The sequence below is a fragment of the Globicephala melas genome, chromosome 19, assembly GCF_963455315.2.
Source record: "Globicephala melas chromosome 19, mGloMel1.2, whole genome shotgun sequence".
In the NCBI taxonomy this organism is placed as follows: domain Eukaryota; kingdom Metazoa; phylum Chordata; class Mammalia; order Artiodactyla; family Delphinidae; genus Globicephala; species Globicephala melas.
In genome coordinates, this window is record NC_083332.1 from 44,767,261 (window position 1) to 44,786,429 (window position 19,169).

At 41.2% G+C, this 19,169-nt stretch overlaps 1 protein-coding gene across 7 annotated transcripts in view; it reads left to right on the top strand.

The window, feature by feature from the left end:
- Positions 1-18,547, top strand: part of ZFP90 (ZFP90 zinc finger protein) — a 152,896-nt gene extending 134,349 nt beyond the window's left edge. For 6 of the 7 annotated variants that reach the window (XM_060289524.1, XM_070044315.1, XM_060289525.1 and 3 more), the window contains 3 exons: positions 7,576-7,702; positions 8,042-8,137; positions 11,596-13,579. In XM_060289524.1, coding sequence (XP_060145507.1) covers positions 7,576-7,702; positions 8,042-8,137; positions 11,596-13,241 — 1,869 coding nt within the window. In that variant the 3' untranslated portion in view covers positions 13,242-13,579. Of the gene's footprint in view, positions 1-7,575; positions 7,703-7,948; positions 8,138-11,595; positions 13,580-15,828; positions 15,897-16,978 lie in introns of those variants that run through there. The other variant, XM_070044316.1, reaches the window with a different exon arrangement.
- The last annotated feature ends 622 nt before the right edge of the window (positions 18,548-19,169 follow it).

Consider the following 19,169-nt stretch of genomic DNA (forward strand, 5'->3'; position numbering starts at 1 on the left):
TTAAATTTCATCTCATTTTTATGAGGATTTTTCTTTTGTTCTTTTAAATCACTTTTATGGTTGTATTATAATGCTTTGTATGATATACTAAAATTTATTTAACCATTTTTCAGAGGACATTTAGGTTGCTTCTGAAGTTTCTGCTATTACAAATAATACTGGGATAAAATCCCATTGGTTACAATAGATAATTTAAAAAAAATTTTTTTTTACGAGAGAGATCTTTGGCAGGTTTTGATGGCATGCTTATCCTTAATTTGTAGAAACATTCAGATTGCTTTTCATCTTTTTCTGTCTTTTGAAAGAATTTGCCTATAAAACATTTCGATCCAGGATTTTTATAAAGAGGATGACTTGGGAACAGTTTTCTCTGTTTCTTCCTCAATTATTTTCTCTCCTTTTTTGTGTCAACATTGGTGATTTAGGATTTAAAAATTATCCACTTCACTAAGATCTTTCACATTTCTTAACACACTGCTAGGTATTTTACTGGTTTATCCCCTTATTTTAATTTTAATTTAATTTTAATTTTATCATTATTTTTTAATTTATTATTTATTTATTTATTTTTGGCTGTGTTGGGTCTTCGTCGCTGTGTGCGGGCTTTCTCTAGTTGTGGTGAGCGGGGGTTACTCTTCGTTGCGTTGTGCGGGCTTCTCACTGTGGTGGCTTTTCTTGTTGCAGAGCGCAGGCTCTAGGTGCACAGGCTTCAGTAGTTGTGGCACACGGACTTAGTTGCTCTGCAGCATGTGGGATCTTCCCGGACCAGGGATCGAACCCGTGTCCCCTGCATTGGCAGGTGGATTCTTAACTACTGTGCCACCAGGGAAGTCCCTCCCCTTATTTTTAAATTGACTTATTTTTTTATTTCTTCTTTTAGTATATTTGTCAGAGGTTTTTTTGTTCAGCCAGTATTTAAGAGGAGCCAGCTTTTAGATTTGGCTGTTAATGCCATCGTTTTGCCATTTGCCCCTACTATTTATAATCCAAGAATAGAATTCACTAATCTGTAATTTTTTTTTAATCCTCAAAATGACTCCTCATTTTCCTTTGGTAAGAATTACCCAGACTCTACTCATTCACTCAGCAGACATTTTTAGAATGCCTGCTCTGTGCCGGGTGGTATTCTTAACCAGGGTCACGCTTCAGAACCAGTCAGGAGAAGGTACCTGCTTCCTGTGGGGTGGCAGTAAGGCTTCAGTGAGAAAATTTAGCGAGGGGGTGCGTGCCCTGCGGTGAATGCTCAATAAATGTTAGTTGTTGCTTTTTTATAATGAATCATGTAAGGAGCTTTTAAATGTTGCCTGGTAGGGTCCTTCATGCATGGCCAGTTTTTCCAAATTGCCCCTGTGATTGTGGAAAATTCCAACATGCTTAGTTTTGGAAATACTGAAATGAAAAGGAGTTTGAGAAATTGTTGAGGGAGAAAAACATGAAAATATAGCTATAGTTCTGAAATTGAGATGTGGACCCAATACTAAAGGTGGCAGGGATCTGGAAAAGCTTCAGAAGTGAAGGGACCATTGAACTGGTTCTAGAAGGATGACTTGGAATTTATCCTGTAGAGCTGAGGGAAGAAAGTACATGATGGTCAGAATAGGATGTACAAAGGCAAGGGAACATGGAAGAGAATGATGTAATCAGGGCAAAGAGTCCACTTGTCAGAAGCATGGGGTATGTGGCAGCAGGCAGAATTTAAGAGAAAGATGATTCTGTCACCTAGAGAGAATGGCCTGAGGTGGAGATCTGGAACAACCTAGAACAGTGTCGTCCAAAACAAGCATAAGCTACATGGATAATTTTAAATTTTCTAGTAGCCACAATGTAGAAAGAAACAGGGGAAGTTAATTTTAGTAATGCATACTATTTAACCTCATATAGCCAAAATCTTATCATTTCTACATGAATAAATATTTTAAAATTATTAATGAGATGTTTTATTTTTTTTTTTGGTACTAAGTCTTTGAAATCCAGTGTTTTATACTTAACTGCACGTCCTAATTTGGACTAGCCACATTACTAGTGCTCAGTATTCACATGTGGCAAGTGGCTACCATATTAGACAACATAGATCTAGACCATTAGGCCATTGCCTGGCCCAATGGCATTGTTGGCAAGGGAGGATTTAAGCTGGGTTTGAAAGGTGAAGGGAAGGGACTGAATGTAGGAGACATTTTTGAGGCTGTTGGTGATTCTACGGCATAAAGGAAAAATGAAGAGTCAAGGGTAAGGTCCAGGTTTCCAGTTGGGATACTGTAGATGGTGATGCCATTAGCGTCAGTAGGGCATCTGTGTATGTGTGTGAAGGTTAACAGTAATCATGTTACTTCTCTCTGTACGCACTTGTTAGGGATGCTGTTAACTCTCAGCTTACCAAACTGTTATTGTCCAGTATCATAGAGCACCGAGTACTTGAGTGAAAATGCCACACTGTATCCCAGTAAATTTAATGTATTCTAACTGGTTAAAGTAACTTGGTCTTAGAGGGGGGTAGTTTTTATATTACTATAATTGTATATAACATAAAAATTAAATATTATATACAATAGTTAAATTAATAAATAAAAATGTTACTTGTAGTATAAATACAGTATTTAAAAATATGTGATTTAAATAACTAGATTATTTTTACTCATTAGCTTCCAGGCTCTGGTTTTGAGCTTTGCAAAGTTGCAAAACTACAAAGTTTCCTGAGTTATAGTTTTAGGGGATTTCTCCTGCAGGGATGGTATATGCTAGAGTTGCAGGAGCGTGTCTTTTTATAGTTGGACATGTCCTTTCTGGATGTACTCTTCCACCCTTCTGCTCTTAAAACTCTTATTTCTTCAGTTCAGGGAATCCATGTTATAGATGAGAAAATTGGATCTCCAGGAGGTCTGTGATTTGCCCAAGGATATTACACACTTAACTTCTTAACTTAGTATGTGCTGTTTCCAGTTCTTTGCTTTGGGCTCCATCATTTGGCCAAGGTCCTCTTTATGTCAGCATGAGGAAGGGGAACATTTAATACTTCTTGTTAGTTTTTAAAAGGTGTTGATTATGAGGTCTAGTTAAATCTGGAAGAAGGGTAAGCAGTGTTTACAAGACATCACTGGATCATTTTATTACAGTCTGAGGTGTGACCTGCATTAGATGCCCTAAAGTTGATTTGATTCAGAGTGGCTAACTCACACCAAGGATCTCAGAGTACATTTTACCTATTTAATCTTGCAGACCACTGACTGTCCATTATGTACCAAAATGGTTCTGGCCAGTGGAGATTCGAAGGTGCCTGAGACAAGGTCTTGACCCTCTAGAAGCACAGTGAACAATAGGTAACAGTTGCCATAAGGTAGTGTCTTATGAGCTGTGCTGAAGAGAGGCCTAGGGAGGGGAGCTGGGGGGTGGGGGTTAGCCTAGACCTGGAGGTAGAAATGGAGCCCCTGAGGAGAGAACTTGAGTGAGTCTTTGTGGGAGAGTGTTAGCAGGCAGAGGAGGGAAGGCCGAACATTTTGAAGCAGCACTTGCAGAAGAGAAAGAGATCTTTTTTTTCAAGGAGGTGTAAGTGTTCTGCACACTGAATCATGGTGTACAAGGGGAAGAGAAGCTAGAGCTGAGGCTGCAGAAATAAGGTGAGGACTAGGTTGGAAGAGCTCAGAAGCTCACACTAAGGAGTCTAGTTTTTAATCTCAAGGAAAATTTATTAAATATTTATGGAGCCCCCACTATGTGCCCAGCCTCTTGTAGCCAATGGAGATTCAGCCATAAAGAAAATAGGTAATATTCCTACTCTCCTGGAATTTACATTCTGCTGTAGGATGCAGACTGTAAACAAATAAAATATGACACGTCAGGTGTAAGGACTATGAAAAAGGAAAAGAACAGAGAGTGACAGTGCAAGGTTGCGGGAGGGGGGGCGCTGTTTTATATAGCGTGGTCAAGGATGTTGGCTCTGGTGAGGTGACGTTTGAACAAAAAGCGGAAGGAAGTGAGTGGGGAGCCACATGCATATCTGCAGGAAGAGGCTTCCAAGTCAAGGAACAGGCAGAGTGAAGATCTCAAGGCAGAAGCATATGTGGTACGTTCCAGGAGTTGTAAGGAGGGCAGGGTGAGTAAAGGTAAGAGAGCAGTAGGTTGGGGATGAGGTTCAAGATGAAGTCAGGGAGATAGTGGGGGGCCAGATTGTGAAGGGCTGTGTAGCTACTATCGAGACCTTGGCTTTTACTTGGGATGAATTGGGATGCCATTGGAGGCTTTTTTTTGGGGGGGGGATGCCATTGGAGGCTTTTAAGCAAAGGAATGACTTGCTCTGAAAGGTTTTAACAAGATGAGTCTAGTAGTTATATGGAAGACAGACTTGGGAGGGGTGGGGCATGAGTGGAAAAGGAGAGACAAGGTAGGAGATAGTAGCAGTGGTCCAGGTAAGAGGTGATGGTGGCATGGACTAGGGTGAGGGCAGTAAGAATAGGGAAAAGTGGGAAGAAATTAAAGGTTTGTATGCATGATCAAATTTGTTTTAGAGAAGTGACTCTGATAGTACACAGGAAAGAGTTGGTGGAACCGTGAGTAGTAGAACAGAAGTTACTTGTCCTGCCAGGGCAAGAAATGAGTGGCCTGGACTAGACATTTGTTTACTGGTTAGCACATTCTTTAACATTAGTTCAACCTATTTGGGGAAGCAGAATAAAGTCAGGAGGCCATGTGTTAAATACAGGGAACCAGTGAAGCAAAGGAATCCAGATTGGCTGCCAACTCTGTGTTCCTAAACCAAAGGGGCTATAAGTTTAGAGGACAGAGTAGGAGTGGAAAGGTGTTACTTCTCACAGCCTAACTTAAAATGTCTGCTTTGGTCCAAACCTTTTCTCTGTTAGCCATGTGCATCCCAAATCCAGCCTCCCTTCTCTAACTTCTCAGTCCCTGGGCTGGATTCCCACTCTTTTTTCTCCCATCCTAATGGTACTTACCTCTTAAGGCCCAGTGCATAGCCCACCTTGAAGCTTCTCTCCTGTACCCAGTTTTCCCTGCCCAGAACGCTGGTAGCACCCACTTTACTATGTATTGTCTCATGTCGTGCTCTAATAAACAACACATTTTAAAATAAACTGAAACCTATTCAAGGACTGCAGTGTTTTTCTTCTGCATTTTTATTCTGCCATGGTGCATATGGTAAAGCCAGGCGCCTAGTAAATATCTAGTGTCTTTTTTTTTAGCATCTAGTATCATCTTACCTGGCACAGTCAGATCCCTGACCTCTGTCAGAAAAATCTGCCACGTTTCAACCCTTCTCTATTCTTGTGGGGACACAGCCACAGTGTTGAGCAGAAATGTGATATGGAGGAGGCACTGTTGTGTACGGATGCAATCATGCACCTCACCCAGTAGGAGATGGGGCCACTCTCCTTTTCTCTAAAATTCAGATCTCAGCTATCTCCTTAAGGCTCAACTCAGGAAACAGATATTTAGTGTTGGGTCAGGCACTTGCTAGACATTGGTATTCTAGAGTTTAAAAAAAAGGAAAAGTAGAGTCCCTGCTCTCACGATGCTCACCATCTAACTAGGAAAACAAGCATTAAGTAGATTATTAGGTCTATTTCAATTGTGGATGCGCAAAGTGGCTTAAAGCACATGATATGGGGATTGACCCTCCATTGGGGGATCAGAAAACCTCACTGAAGATCTGCTAACCTACACCCGAAGTATGGAATTAGCAAGGGAAAGACAGATGGGAGGGTGGAGAGAGAATTATATCTTCCAGGAAACAGAAGTCCAATTCAGCTATAGCTAAGCACATGGGAGGAGGGCATGGAATAAGGTAGAAACCTTCACGTAACTTTCCCTCACTGCTCCAGTGAACTCATGGCTCTGCTTTCAGTGTCTTTTCATGCTGATTGTCTTTACATACTTTATTATGTACTTCTTGAGGTAGAAATCTAACCAGGACCAAAGGAGATATTTCAAGTTGGGCATAGTGACAGGTGTCCCATGGCTTAACAAGGCCTGGTGAGGCAAGACAGAAATCAACCTGTGAGCATCAGAACTGACTATTCAGAGGCACGAGAGTCCTTAGCCAATTTCAGTGGGTGTTGAGGAAGAAGTGATTGGAGTGGAGTAAAGCATGAAAAAATCTTTGACCTAGAAATTCCAATTCTAGCTAGCTAGCCTACAGGAATTCTAATATATTTGCACAAAGAGTGTGTATTGCAGTGATGTTTGTAATAGCAAAATATTGGAACTAATCCAAATATCTAATAATAAGAACTGATCGGGCTTCCCTGGTGGTGCAGTGGTTGAGAGTCCGCCTGCCAATGCAGGGGACACAGGTTCGTGCCCTGGTCCGGGAAGATCCCACATGCCGCGGAGCGGCTAGGCCTGTGAGCCATGGCCGCTGAGCCTGCGCGTCCGGAGACTGTGCTCCGCAACGGGAGAGGCCACAACAGTGAGAGGCCCACGTACCGCAAAAAAAAAAAAAAAAAAAAAAAGAACTGGTCCATTTATTCATTCACCAAGTTTTTCTAAGCATCCACTATGTGCTGGGCATCGGTCTAGGCACTGGGGGGCATATAGCTGTGAATAAGATAGGTAAAGTCCTTATTCTCACGGGACTTGCAATTGGGGAGACAGAAAAGCTAACAAATCTCATAACGATTAGAAGTACAAGTGTCCTTTTTCATCTGAATCTATTTGGTTCCTGAGTTCAGGTGGCAGGAATTTGGACAGTGAGCAATACCTGTTTTAGGAGAAAAATTAAGCATGGTAATATGATGCATAGTAAATTAGAAGGAGGTGCTAAGACACCTCTTCTGAGGCGGCGATCCTGGACCTGAGACCTAAACGTGGTTTAGGTTGACTGATTGTCAACCATGTCGCGATCCCAAGGCCCAGGGTGGGAACAGGCTTGATACATTCAGGGCAAGGTTAGCATGGCCAGAGCCCAGTGAGTGATGGGGGAGTTTGAATCTTGTTCCTAGTACAGTGGGGTGCTATGGGTTTTAGGCAATGGGTGTCTTATGGTACAGCTGTACTCTGCAGTGCTATGAAGCAATTCAAAGAAATAAGGTGAAATTATACATAGCACTAAGGAAAGACTTCCAAGATACATAGCTAAATGTGAAAAGCAGAATGTAGAACAATTTATATGATATTTCACAAAACAAGACTGTGTGTGTGTGAAACATGGAAAGGGACTGTTAAGTGTATACACCAAACTGTTAACAGTGGTTATTTGTAGGGAGTTTGTGTGGGATTGGTGATGGGGGTGAAGAAGGGCTGTCACTTTTTATTCCCTGCTGTATTTGGGTTTTGTAATGGGCAGTGAGGAATTGGTGATTGTATAGGAAAGGCTTGGCTTTGACGGGAACAAGAAGAAAACTAGGCTTACAGGATTGCAGGACACATTGCCCCTCATGACTTTCCTGCCTGCCATATTAGATTCTCTATAAAATTGTATAACAACTAGTATATTTAACCCAACATTGCCCCCTCAGGATATCACACGTGTGATCACCATTTGTGATAGACCCTACAGTAGGTTCCCAGTTTTGCCATGGGAACATTTGTGGGGTTGATCCCTACTTGAGCAGGAATGTGTTCCTACAGGAATCGGTGACATTTAAAGATGTGGCTGTGAACTTCACCCAGGAAGAATGGCACCACATGGATCCCGCTCAGAGGCGCTTGTACAGGGATGTGATGCTGGAGAACTATAGCCACTTGGTTTCTCTTGGTAAGGACCACATCTCATTGTCTATGTATTGGTGGGTCTTTCCTTTCTCAGTTGCTAAGGTTGTGGGACTCATAGTTTGGGTGACTGTGAGCAGAGTGTACAGGGTTAGAGCTTGTTCATCTTGCTGGGACCCAGCTTTATGGGTTTCTGAGCCTGCTCTTTAGGTAAAAGGTCTTTCTTTTGCAGAACTGGAAATAGGCCATTTGATTGCATGACTCCTCAAGTTGCACCATTTTTTCCCTTCAGAGTTCCTGAGGATCAAGGCCTAATACTGACTTGTAGAGGGTTCTTTGTCTACTTGCACAAACAACCAAATCTTGTGTATTTACCCATGAGCAGGATATCAAGTTTCCAAGCCAGAGGTGATCTTCAAATTGGAGCAAGGAGAAGAGCCATGGATAGCAGAGGGAGAAATCCAAAGACCTTTCTGTCCAGGTAAATGAGGGAGAATCAAGCATGTAGGACAATGGCACAGCTGAGGGAGAGGGAAGCACCTTCAGATTGCTGCCTTGGGAGCGCCTAGACTTGTAGAAGAGGTTGGACCGTCTGGATGACACCTACCTGTATGTCTCCCTTCTCCATTAGGGTGTCTTGCTGCTGGTAGGTCTTGGAAGAAAAGGTACCTCTTTTTCCTTTCTGAAAGTAGCCCTTTGTCCTACACTCAGAATACCATCTGTCCCTATCCTATATCCTTACTTCTGGATTATTTTCTCCTTTGGTGTCCTCAGTACCCCTTCATTATTTAGAGATCTCTTTTCTTACTCATTCAGACATTAATTGAACTTCCATATCTCCTCCTTGTTTTTTCTTGCTGCTTTCACTGTCGAATGCCCCAGACTTGCAGGAAATACCCATAACCTTGATTCTCCCTCCCTCCAGACTTCTTTCCCTGACTGCACTCCTGTACCACCTGTCTGGCGAGCAACACCATCCTCCTTCCGTCCTGCACTCCTGTCCATTTCCTCCCTCCACAGTTCCTGGAGTATCATCCTCTCCTGGTTTCCCCACTCATTCAATGCTTCTTGGCTTTGGGTCTTTGGCTTTTCTTGCTTTTCCCTCTTAGTGAATCTACCTTAAGGAGCCTGCCTTCCGGCTTCCTCTCCTTTCTTTCTATATTACCTCCCTATAAAAGGGTGCCTGCCTTCTGGTAGTTGCAGCTCTTTATTGTGTGCTGTAGACTCAGAATCATCCTTACTTGTACCCTGGTCACTTTTATTTTCTTCTCACAGGACCCCTCCACTTGTAAGTCCCACAACGTTCTTATTAGAGGTGTAAGATCTAGATTAATCATCTGGCATCTCCAGTCAGCACATTTTGCTACATTGCCCATTATCCATTTCTCCCCTTGCCCATTAGAAATTACCAGGATTCCAGTCCCTCAGGCCAGACACCATAGTCAGTCTAGTCTTTTTCTTTCAACCCAAGTTATTTTCCTCCTTTGAGAAGTATCTTAGGTTTTCCTCCCTTTTAACTTGGACTGGTGACATCCTAAACCAAACCCCAGACTTAGATTATTATAATTCCCAGTTGAAATTGCTCACTGAATCTTATCTTTTTGTAATCCATACTGGATTTTTTAAATCATACTTTTATTGAGATATAATTCACATACCATAAAATTCACCCTTTTAAAGTGTACATTTCAGTGGTTGTTTTGGATATGTACAGAGTTGTGCAGCCATCACCACTGTCTAAGCAGTACATGTTCAACACCCCAATAAGAAATCTTATACCCACTAGCAGTCACTTTCCATTCCCCATACCTCCCAGCTCCTGGCAACCATTAATCTACTTTTTATCTCTATGGATTTGCCTATTCTGGATATTTTCTATATATGGAATCATAATATGTAGCCCTTTGTGACTGGCTTCTTTCACTTAGCATAATGTTTCAAGGTTCATTCATGTTGTAGCATGTATTAGAACTTCATTCCTTTGTATTGCTGAGTAATATTTTACTGTATGGATATATCACATTTTGTTTATCTATTCATCACTTCATGGACCATATTGGATTTTAATGCTTTATCTTCCTAAACCAGCCACCTCTGAAAGAACTTTGCTATTACTCCCTGTACCTCATTATAGGAAGCAGAAACTCCCTTGATTTAAAGGTCCCCATCATCCCTTCCAGTATTATCTTTCTATTCCTGCTAAAAAAAGCTCCACCTAGTTTAAACTTTTTCTTGATGTTCTCTGTAAGTAGCATATAGTTTCCCTCATTAGATAATACTTCGTGCCTATCCAAAACCATCTATTCTTTAAGTTCAAGGTCTGTCTAATCCATAAAACTTAATATATGCTAATATATTTATTTGTTTCTTCCTTGATCACAAATACCATTTATATCATCTCTACCACAAAAATTCAGATTTAATACGTGCCATCTGATGGGTTTTTTATTAAGTCATCAAAAGATTGAGTCTTGTTTTTATTCTTAGATTTTAAGCTCCTGGAGAGTCTATTTATTATATTTCTAAATATTTTCTATTTGTATTGCAGAGCATGTAGAAAGCAGTCAGAAAATTACTTGATTGATTGTTATGGAATCTTGCTGGGAGAGAACTTTCTCATTCATTCATTCCAACAAACATTTCTTGAATGTCCCACTGAGAAGGATTCTAAAAGGAGTACAAAGCATTCTCTGTCCTCAGAAATTTAGAATTGAGTCTTGTTCCAGGGTAAGGAATTTGGGAGTTTAGGGCTCCTTAGTTACTGGGGGTTTTTTTCCCCTCCTAATATTTTATTATGCAAATTTTCAAATATTTGAGAAGTTGAAAGAATTATACAGTGAACACCATATACCTACCACCATGGTGCTATAGTTGTTAACATGTTGTTATATTTGCTTTATCACTTCGTCATATCTCTTTGTCTGTCTATCTATTAATCTGTCTTACCTTTGATGCATTTCCTAGTGAGTTGCAGACATGAGTACATTTCACCCCTACATGCTTCAGCATGTATATCATTGGCTAGAGTTCAATATTTGTTCATAGTTCTTTTTTTTTAGAAAATATTATATACAGTGAAATATATACCTCTTATATATGTACCATCCATTTGATTTTGACAAGTGCATTCTCCCATCCAACTGAAACTTCTGTTGATATGGAACATCTCCATCATTCCAGAAACCTCCCTCCCCTTAGTTTTTAAAAGATTACCTTTCTTAGAACCTAGACATTAATTAATTTTCTGCTATTAGTATTCTGATGTTAAACAGAGGTTTAGAGATCGGTTTTTAGGCAGATTAAAATAAATTGTTTTGGTTAAGAGAGGTGATTAATGTAGAATCAGAACTCAAATAGACTAAAATCACAGCTGCGTGTGTAAGGGCAAGGATGATTTGCCTCCTGAAAAAGTACTTTTTTTCCTCTTTGGGAAGTATAGCCCTTGATCTCGGGTTATGTCAAAGAATCATTTCAGTTAGATCACTGGCTGCAGATTTTCTCTGCAGGGTTTGAAGATGTGAAGCCTCAGAGGTGACTTTAAAGAAATTATGAAATGAATGTATTAGGAAGATAGATTCCATGGCAGTTTGTAAAATGGACGGGAGGCATGGATAGCAGATAGGACTCTGCAAGACAGACCATGATCCTATTCCATTTGTATCTGTGCCTAACTCTATGTTGCTCACCTGTTCCCTACTCCCTAACAAGCCCTCCTACATGGGCTTCCTCATTCTGGACTTATTCTTCTCTCTGGATCTGCAGTCTGCATTGTCACCTCTCTCTACTCTTCCTTTCTCCATTTTGGGTCTTCTCCTGAAGCTACAGGACTAATTTCAAAACAGAGTGATGTATAACATATCTCTTTCACTTCCTCATTCCTGTAGCAGTTTGTTTTAACAGGAGTGAATAGGGGACTTTTGCACTTTGGATTTCTTTCAGACTGGAGGACCAGGCCTGAAGCCAAATCTTCAAATCTGCAGCAGAGCATATCTGAAGTATCCCTTAGCACAGATGATCCCTCATGTACCACGTTAGAAGACACTTGGGATGTTAATGGCCAGTTAGAGAGGCACAAGGAAAACTGGAAGAGACATTTGGGGCCAGATGCATCCACCCAGAAGAAAATAATCACACCAGAGGAAGCTTGTGAGCAAAATAAATTTGTTGAAAATTCTAGATTGAACACAGACCTGGTTACACAACTGAACATTCCTCCAAGGTCTCATGAATGTGATACACTTGGGAGCAATTTGGGACATAATTCAGACTTACTCAGTCAGAATAATATCCTTGCAAAAAAGAAACCTTATAAATGTAATAAATGTAGAAAAGCCTTTATTCATAGGTCATCACTGACTAAACATGAGAAAACTCATAAAGGAGATGGAACTTTCCCCAACGGTACAGATCAGGGAATTTATCCTGGAAAGAAACACCATGAATGTACTGACTGTGGGAAAACCTTCCTCTGGAAGACACAACTTACTGAGCATCAGAGAATTCACACTGGGGAGAAACCCTTTGAATGTAATGTGTGTGGGAAGGCCTTCAGGCATAGCTCATCCCTTGGTCAGCATGAGAATGCTCATACTGGAGAGAAACCCTATCAGTGTAGTCTCTGTGGGAAAGCCTTCCAGCGCAGCTCCTCCCTTGTTCAACACCAGAGAATTCACACTGGAGAGAAACCATATCGATGTAATTTGTGTGGTAGGTCATTTAGGCATGGCACATCCCTCACTCAGCACGAGGTCACACATAGTGGAGAGAAACCCTTCCAATGTAAGGAATGTGGGAAAGCCTTTAGTCGGTGTTCTTCCCTTGTCCAGCATGAGAGGACTCACACAGGAGAGAAACCTTTTGAATGTAGCATATGTGGGAGGGCTTTTGGTCAGAGCCCATCCCTTTATAAACATATGAGGATTCATAAGAGAGGCAAACCTTACCAAAGCAGTAACTACAGCATAGATTTCAAGAGCTCATCTCTTACTCAAGATGAAAACACTCTCACTGAAGTGAAATCCTATCATTGCAATGACTGTGGGGAAGACTTCAGTCACATTACAGACTTCTCTGACCATCAGAGGATCCACACTAGAGAAAACCCCTATGATTGTGAGCAGGCCTTTAGTCAACAATCTATTTCTCACCCTGGCGAGAAACCCTATCAATGTAATGTATGTGGGAAAGCTTTCAAAAGGAGTACGAGTTTCATAGAGCATCACAGAATTCATACTGGAGAAAAACCCTATGAATGTAATGAATGTGGAGAAGCCTTCAGTCGACGCTCATCACTGACTCAACATGAGAGAACCCACACTGGAGAGAAACCCTATGAATGTATCGACTGTGGTAAAGCCTTCAGTCAGAGTTCATCTCTCATTCAGCATGAGAGAACTCATACCGGAGAAAAACCCTATGAATGTAATGAATGTGGGCGAGCTTTCCGAAAGAAAACTAATCTGCATGATCATCAGAGAATCCATACTGGAGAAAAACCCTACGCTTGTAAGGAATGTGGGAAAAACTTCAGTCGAAGCTCAGCTCTTACTAAACATCAGAGAATTCATACACGAAATAAACTCTAGGAACCTTGACATTAGGGAATGTGCCAAAAGCTTTAGCTAAAATATTGTTCTTATTCAGTATCAGAGGATTCTTACTGGAGAGAAAGCTTGAGAATGTAATGAATTGTGTGTGTGTATGTGTGCACATTTTGTGTGGAGAAAACTCTGTGCTAGTAGACAGTGTTTTTTTTAATAAAAGCCACATTCTCTGGGACTTCCCTGGTGGTCCAGTGGTTATAAGACTCCACGCTTCCAACTGCAGGGGCACAGGTTCGATCCCTAGTCGGTGAAGATCCTGCATGCCATGTGGTGCAGCCAAATAAGAGAAAAAAAAAAAAAAAGGAAAAGAATAAATAAAAGCCACATTCTCAGATCTGATTACAGACGTGTGTAAAAACAACTACAAACATATAGCCTGTTAGAAATGGTATGCCTATATATTGGACTTTGTAAATTTTTTGAATATGTGTTTGCAGGAGATCACCAACTTTCAACAATTTAACTTGTAACTCTCACTGTTTACAGCTTTTTAAAAAAATAAATAAAACTCCCATGGTAGTTACCAAAACTCATTTTTAAATTGCTTGACAGCTGCATTCAACTGCAGCTCTTATGTTAAATTTACCATGGAAACCAGTTTCACCTCCAGGAATTCACCATTCAAAGAATTAGATCAGCTGGTCTAACCGCTTCATTGTACAGATGAAGAAACTGAAAGCCAAAGATGTGAAGTGGTTGCACAGCATGATACAGTTTATAGCAGCAAAGCTGGGTGGAAAATGCAGGTCTCCTGGATCTTTGGCCTCATAGTCTTGCCACTGAAAAGATATTTTGGAATTCAGGGCTTTAAAATAAGTTTTAAAATAAATCAGATGCACAAATATTTAATGAACGCTCAGGAGTTGAATACTTTGGGAATTCATAAAAGCATAAGAGGCAGCAAGACATATGCAAATTTGTCACACACTTATTTAAAGCAGCTTGTTGGAAGCTTACAAACCAAAATGTTAACAGAAATTGTAAATAGTTGAACTACTAATGACTTTTTTTCTTTTCCCAATATCATACTTCAGCTAAGGTATGTCAGTTTCATAGAATTAATAAGTCTTCCTACTGTGCTTTTCATGATCCTCCCATGAAAAAGCACTGCCCCAAGCTTCCTGTATTGATCAATGGGAAAACAACACAGAACTAAGAGAAAAAAAGTTCCCCAAATTGGGCTTCCCTGGTGGCGCAGTGGTTGAGAGTCCGCCTGCCGATGCAGGAGACACGGGTTCTGTGCCCCGGTCCAGGAAGATCCCACATGCCGCGGAGCGGCTGGGCCCGTGAGCCATGGCTGCTGAGCCTGAGCGTCCGGAGCCTGTGCCCTGCGACGGGAGAGGCCACAGCAGTGAGAGGCCCGTGTACCGCAAAAAAAAAAAAAAAATTCCTCAAATTAATTTTACTGTAGAGAAGTATAAATCCAATTATCCATTGCCATAAAATTTGCCTTTAAATCAGTTTAGGCAATCATCATGTAGTGGGTCATTTTGTGTGCCAAGGAAATTTTCACCATTAAAAAATTAACTTTTATGGCTCTGTGGTGACTTTCCATCAGTAAAGCGTGAGGTAAGCTTCAATAGCCCACTCTAATCCTTAATATCCCCTAAAGCCTCCCATGGCCTATTCTAAAGGAATTTCCAGAATCTTTGTTCGTTCATTGGCACCAGTAGTGCAGAGAAATTTGGAAGCAACTGTAGAAATTGACCCTTTTCATGAAAGAGCCTCTGTTCCCCCCAAGATAAGCAAATGTTCCTGCCCTAATGATGAATCCTGGGGAGGAGTGATATGGGGTGGTGTTGATGGTGAACCTTTCCTACTGGCTTCTTTGCATGCCAGGTGGGAGGATCCATCATTTTTGTCTCATTCTGGACAACATGAGGCAGCTCCCAAACATCCTTTGTAATTCTCTGCTGGAAAAATGTGCCTGGGGCCTGAAATGTGGGAAGTCCAGCCCAGTGAGTTTGTCATATGTGGAGCAAGATGGGATGCTCTATAGCAGATCTGCCCTTCCAAGACTTTAACCATTCAAAAATACCTTGTTTATGATGTTCCACGCTTAGCATACGCCACAATGCCAAGACTGTGCCTGTGTTGTCTGATACATAGTTTGACAATGGGCAATTCTACTCGGAACCTCCTCTACTGATTGGCTAGGATGCCTATCAGGAACTCATTTTTCTGTTGATTGTTTGGGGATCCCCATAGTGGACTGTTTGCAAGAATGGCATGAATTGTAACCAGTTGAGTGCTACGCAGCTGTTGTGGAAGTTTATAAAGACTTAGTTCCAGAAGACCTAAAGGAGACCACTGGTTTGTGTGTGCAGCCTGGCCTAGATCCAACCAGTCTCTGAATCTCAGCATATCATCATTGGCAGGGAGGGCGCCCAGGATGTATGTATGGCTAATTGAGCAGAGGATTCTCTAGTCCCAGCAACCATGCACCATGCACTTAATGAACACCCAGCTTCTAGGCCATATGAAATACATCCTTGTAACATTGTTGTATTATTTCAATAAATAGCCTTCTTAGTTGAATGGGAGTCAGTTTGTCTTTTTCCATTTTCAGAACTTGGCTAAGATTAAAGAGTGGTGCATCAAGGAAGAGGGATTAACTGCTAAACTCATCACAGCCAGGTGAGTTAATAGCATTTATTGATTGCTTACTACTTGAAAGACATTGTGCTAAGTACTATATAGCCATCATTTCATTTAATCCTTACAGGTCCCCTAATAGGTCTTGTGGTGTCTTGTCTTTGCCCAACTTTTTCCCCACTCTTCCTCTTGTAACAATCCCTGCTGTACTGACCACAGGAACACAAGTCAGGACATCCTGGGGCTCAATGATAGTTCCAGGAACAATTGAGCCAATCAGAGTCCTTTGACAGAATTTTTTCAAAATAGACTTAGCAAGGATACTTTAATTTGAGGTTGCTAGGCTGGTAAGGTGAAGGCCTAAAGTTGCCTGGAGCCTGATTCCTTACCAGAGCGGGGAGGTCTGTTGTAGCAGGAGAGGTTGCAGCCGCCATGATTGTGTTCTCATTTCTCATTCCTGAGGTCCTTGGACTGGGCTCAATTTCTGAAGCTCTTCTGGGATTCAGTGGGCTCCCCACTATCAGTTGAATGAGTCCCCCTTTCTTATATTTCTGTTGCTTGCATTAAAGAAACAATGCATGTATTATATCTTTGTTTTATAATGGGGAGAAAAACCCAGAGAAGTAAAGTACTGCCCATGGCAGATTCAGACTTGGAACCCAGAACTGCCTGGCTGCAAAGGCAGAGCTCTTAACCTCTAAATTTCATGTCTCCAGAGCCATGCTATGTTCAAAGAGATGCATGTAACACAGTGTCGTTTGGGGGTGAATGGATGAAGGGATATGGTGATAGGTTAGACGGGAGACCAAGTGGAAGCAAAATGATGAAGGGCCTTGGAATGTTTTTCTTGACTGTTTCAGTAAATTAAATCCCCCAGATTCACCCACACCCTCACACTTTAATATATAAGTTATTTGCATTTGCCTAGACTGTAGATAAAATCTTGTCTCATACTTAAATAAAAAACTTTCTTACAAATATTTTTCATGTTGCTACACAGTCTCATGATCCCATTAACAAACTCCCTACTGTTGCAATAATATTTGAATAGTTTGGGGCATTGGTTTTATAATGACATTGAATACTTTCACCTTTTTAAGCACCCTCACTTTTTTTTTCTATAGAATTTTTTCTTAAAATATCCAGAGTGAGATAAATATCCAAAATGGGATTACTGGGTCAGCATGTATAGGTAAGTATAACCAGGTGTGAGATTCATGCAAGAATAAACTAGTTACAATAGTGCAGGAGTAATAGCTTCAAAATTGCAAAAGGGAAACGAGAAAACCAGTGTCCTACTCCTGGTGCCTGGGTGTATGTGGGGAAGGGCCCCAAGGTAGGCACTATGTCTGCCAGAGCATCTAGCACTTCTCTGTGCCAGCATGGATAATAAAACAATTCTGCAGTTATTAGGCATATTGATGCTGGTGATGCTTGGTTCTTTATAGCTGCAGTGGGCTTTTATAAATACTGAAATAGTTAATTCCTACCTGTTAAAAATGCAAATGTCACATCAGGGAAGGTTTTAATGACTGCCTGGCTAAATTGGTCTGCTTTTAAATTTTCATGGATTATTGTTAATGTCCTTCACCTTACCACAATTTGTATTTTTGATTATTTGTTTTCTCCCCACCCCACAGTAGATTGTGAGTGCCAGGAAGGCAGAGTCCACATCTATTTTGCTAACATTTTTTGTTCCCTTGATTATCACAATGCCAGGCACACAATAGGTACTTAATATAGTCTTGTTAGCAGTATAGTGGAGATGTGTTGATAGAGAAAGAAGGCTAGTTTTTCAGAATGAAAAGATGTTCAATCTTGAAATCAGAATACTGCAAAACAGTGAGATACTATTTCATATCCATTAGGCTGGCAAAAAATTTAGTTAGAAGTCTGGCAGGAGGAAAATGAGAACTTTATACACTGCTAGTGAGAGGGTTAATTAGTATAATCATTTGGGGGAGTAATTTGGTAATATCCAGTAAAATTGAAGTTAAGCACACTTGATGACCCATTGATTCCACTTCTAGATCTATGTGGTAGAGTAGAAGTACTCCCATGTGAGCACAAAGACATGTACAAGGATGATTATTGCAGCAGTGTTTGAAATAGTAAATATATGGACACAACATAAATGTCTGACAGTAAGTGAATGGGTTAATAAACCGTGGCATATTCTTAATATAATACAGTACTTCAGTAAAGGAACCAGAGTATCTGGAAACAAAAAAACATTCTAACTCGCCTATTCCGCTCCTGTACCCATGCAGCTAAATGTGGCTGCAGGAAACAGAGCCACAGTGACTAGTCCCACTTTAAATCCCTGACTGCTAACCTCAGGCATTTGTTTCCCTAGTCCAGTCGTTGTCCCAGTCTCCTAAGGTACTGTTGTATAGCTTCTGTCTTCTCAACCTCCAGCACTTCACCCCAGTCCTTACTCAGCTGGTGACCTTGTTTCCTAGGTAACAGGAAAATAAAAGCAACCAGAAGGTAACTACTCACCTACGTGCATCTTGTCCCTGTGCTCTTCCTTTCTTTCCTGCTACTGTGGTTGACACTTTGTTCTCTTATCTAAGACCAGCTTCTCTCTGGTGTATTAGATCCTGTTCATAAACTAGAACATCATTCCTACAGTTGTCCTCTTTCCTGCATCTTTTTTTTCTTGTCTACTGAATTTTTCCTATCAGCATAATAACGTGATTTTTCTCATCTTAAATCTATATTTGTAAATATATTCAAATATTACACACACACACACACACACACACACACACACACACACACACACACACACACACACACACACACACACACACACTGCATCCCCCTCCACCTGCCACTTCATTCCCTACTTAATAGGAATATTCCTCAATAGAGGTGTCTAATACTCATTGTCTCCAATTCCTCTCCTTCCAGTCTCTCTTGCACCCCCTCCAATTAGGTCTTTGTTTCTGCTTTTGTCAGAGGGTCACTGATGGACTCCATGTGGCTAAATCCAGTCGTATTTTTTCAGTCCTTTTTTTTTTTTTTTTTTTTTTTTGCGGTACGCGGGGTCTCACTGCCGTGGCCTATCCCGTTGCGGAGCACAGACTCCGGACGTGCAGGCTCAGCGGCCATGGCTCACGGGCCCAGCCGCTCCGCGGCATGTGGGATCTTCCCGGACCGAGGCACGAACCCGTGTCCCCCACATCGGCAGGCGGACTCTCAACAACTGCGCCACCAGGGAAGCCCTTTTCAGTCCTTTTACTTGACCTGTCAGCATTATTTGGTACAGTTGATCACTTCCTCATCCTTGGCTTCCAGGTTATCACACCT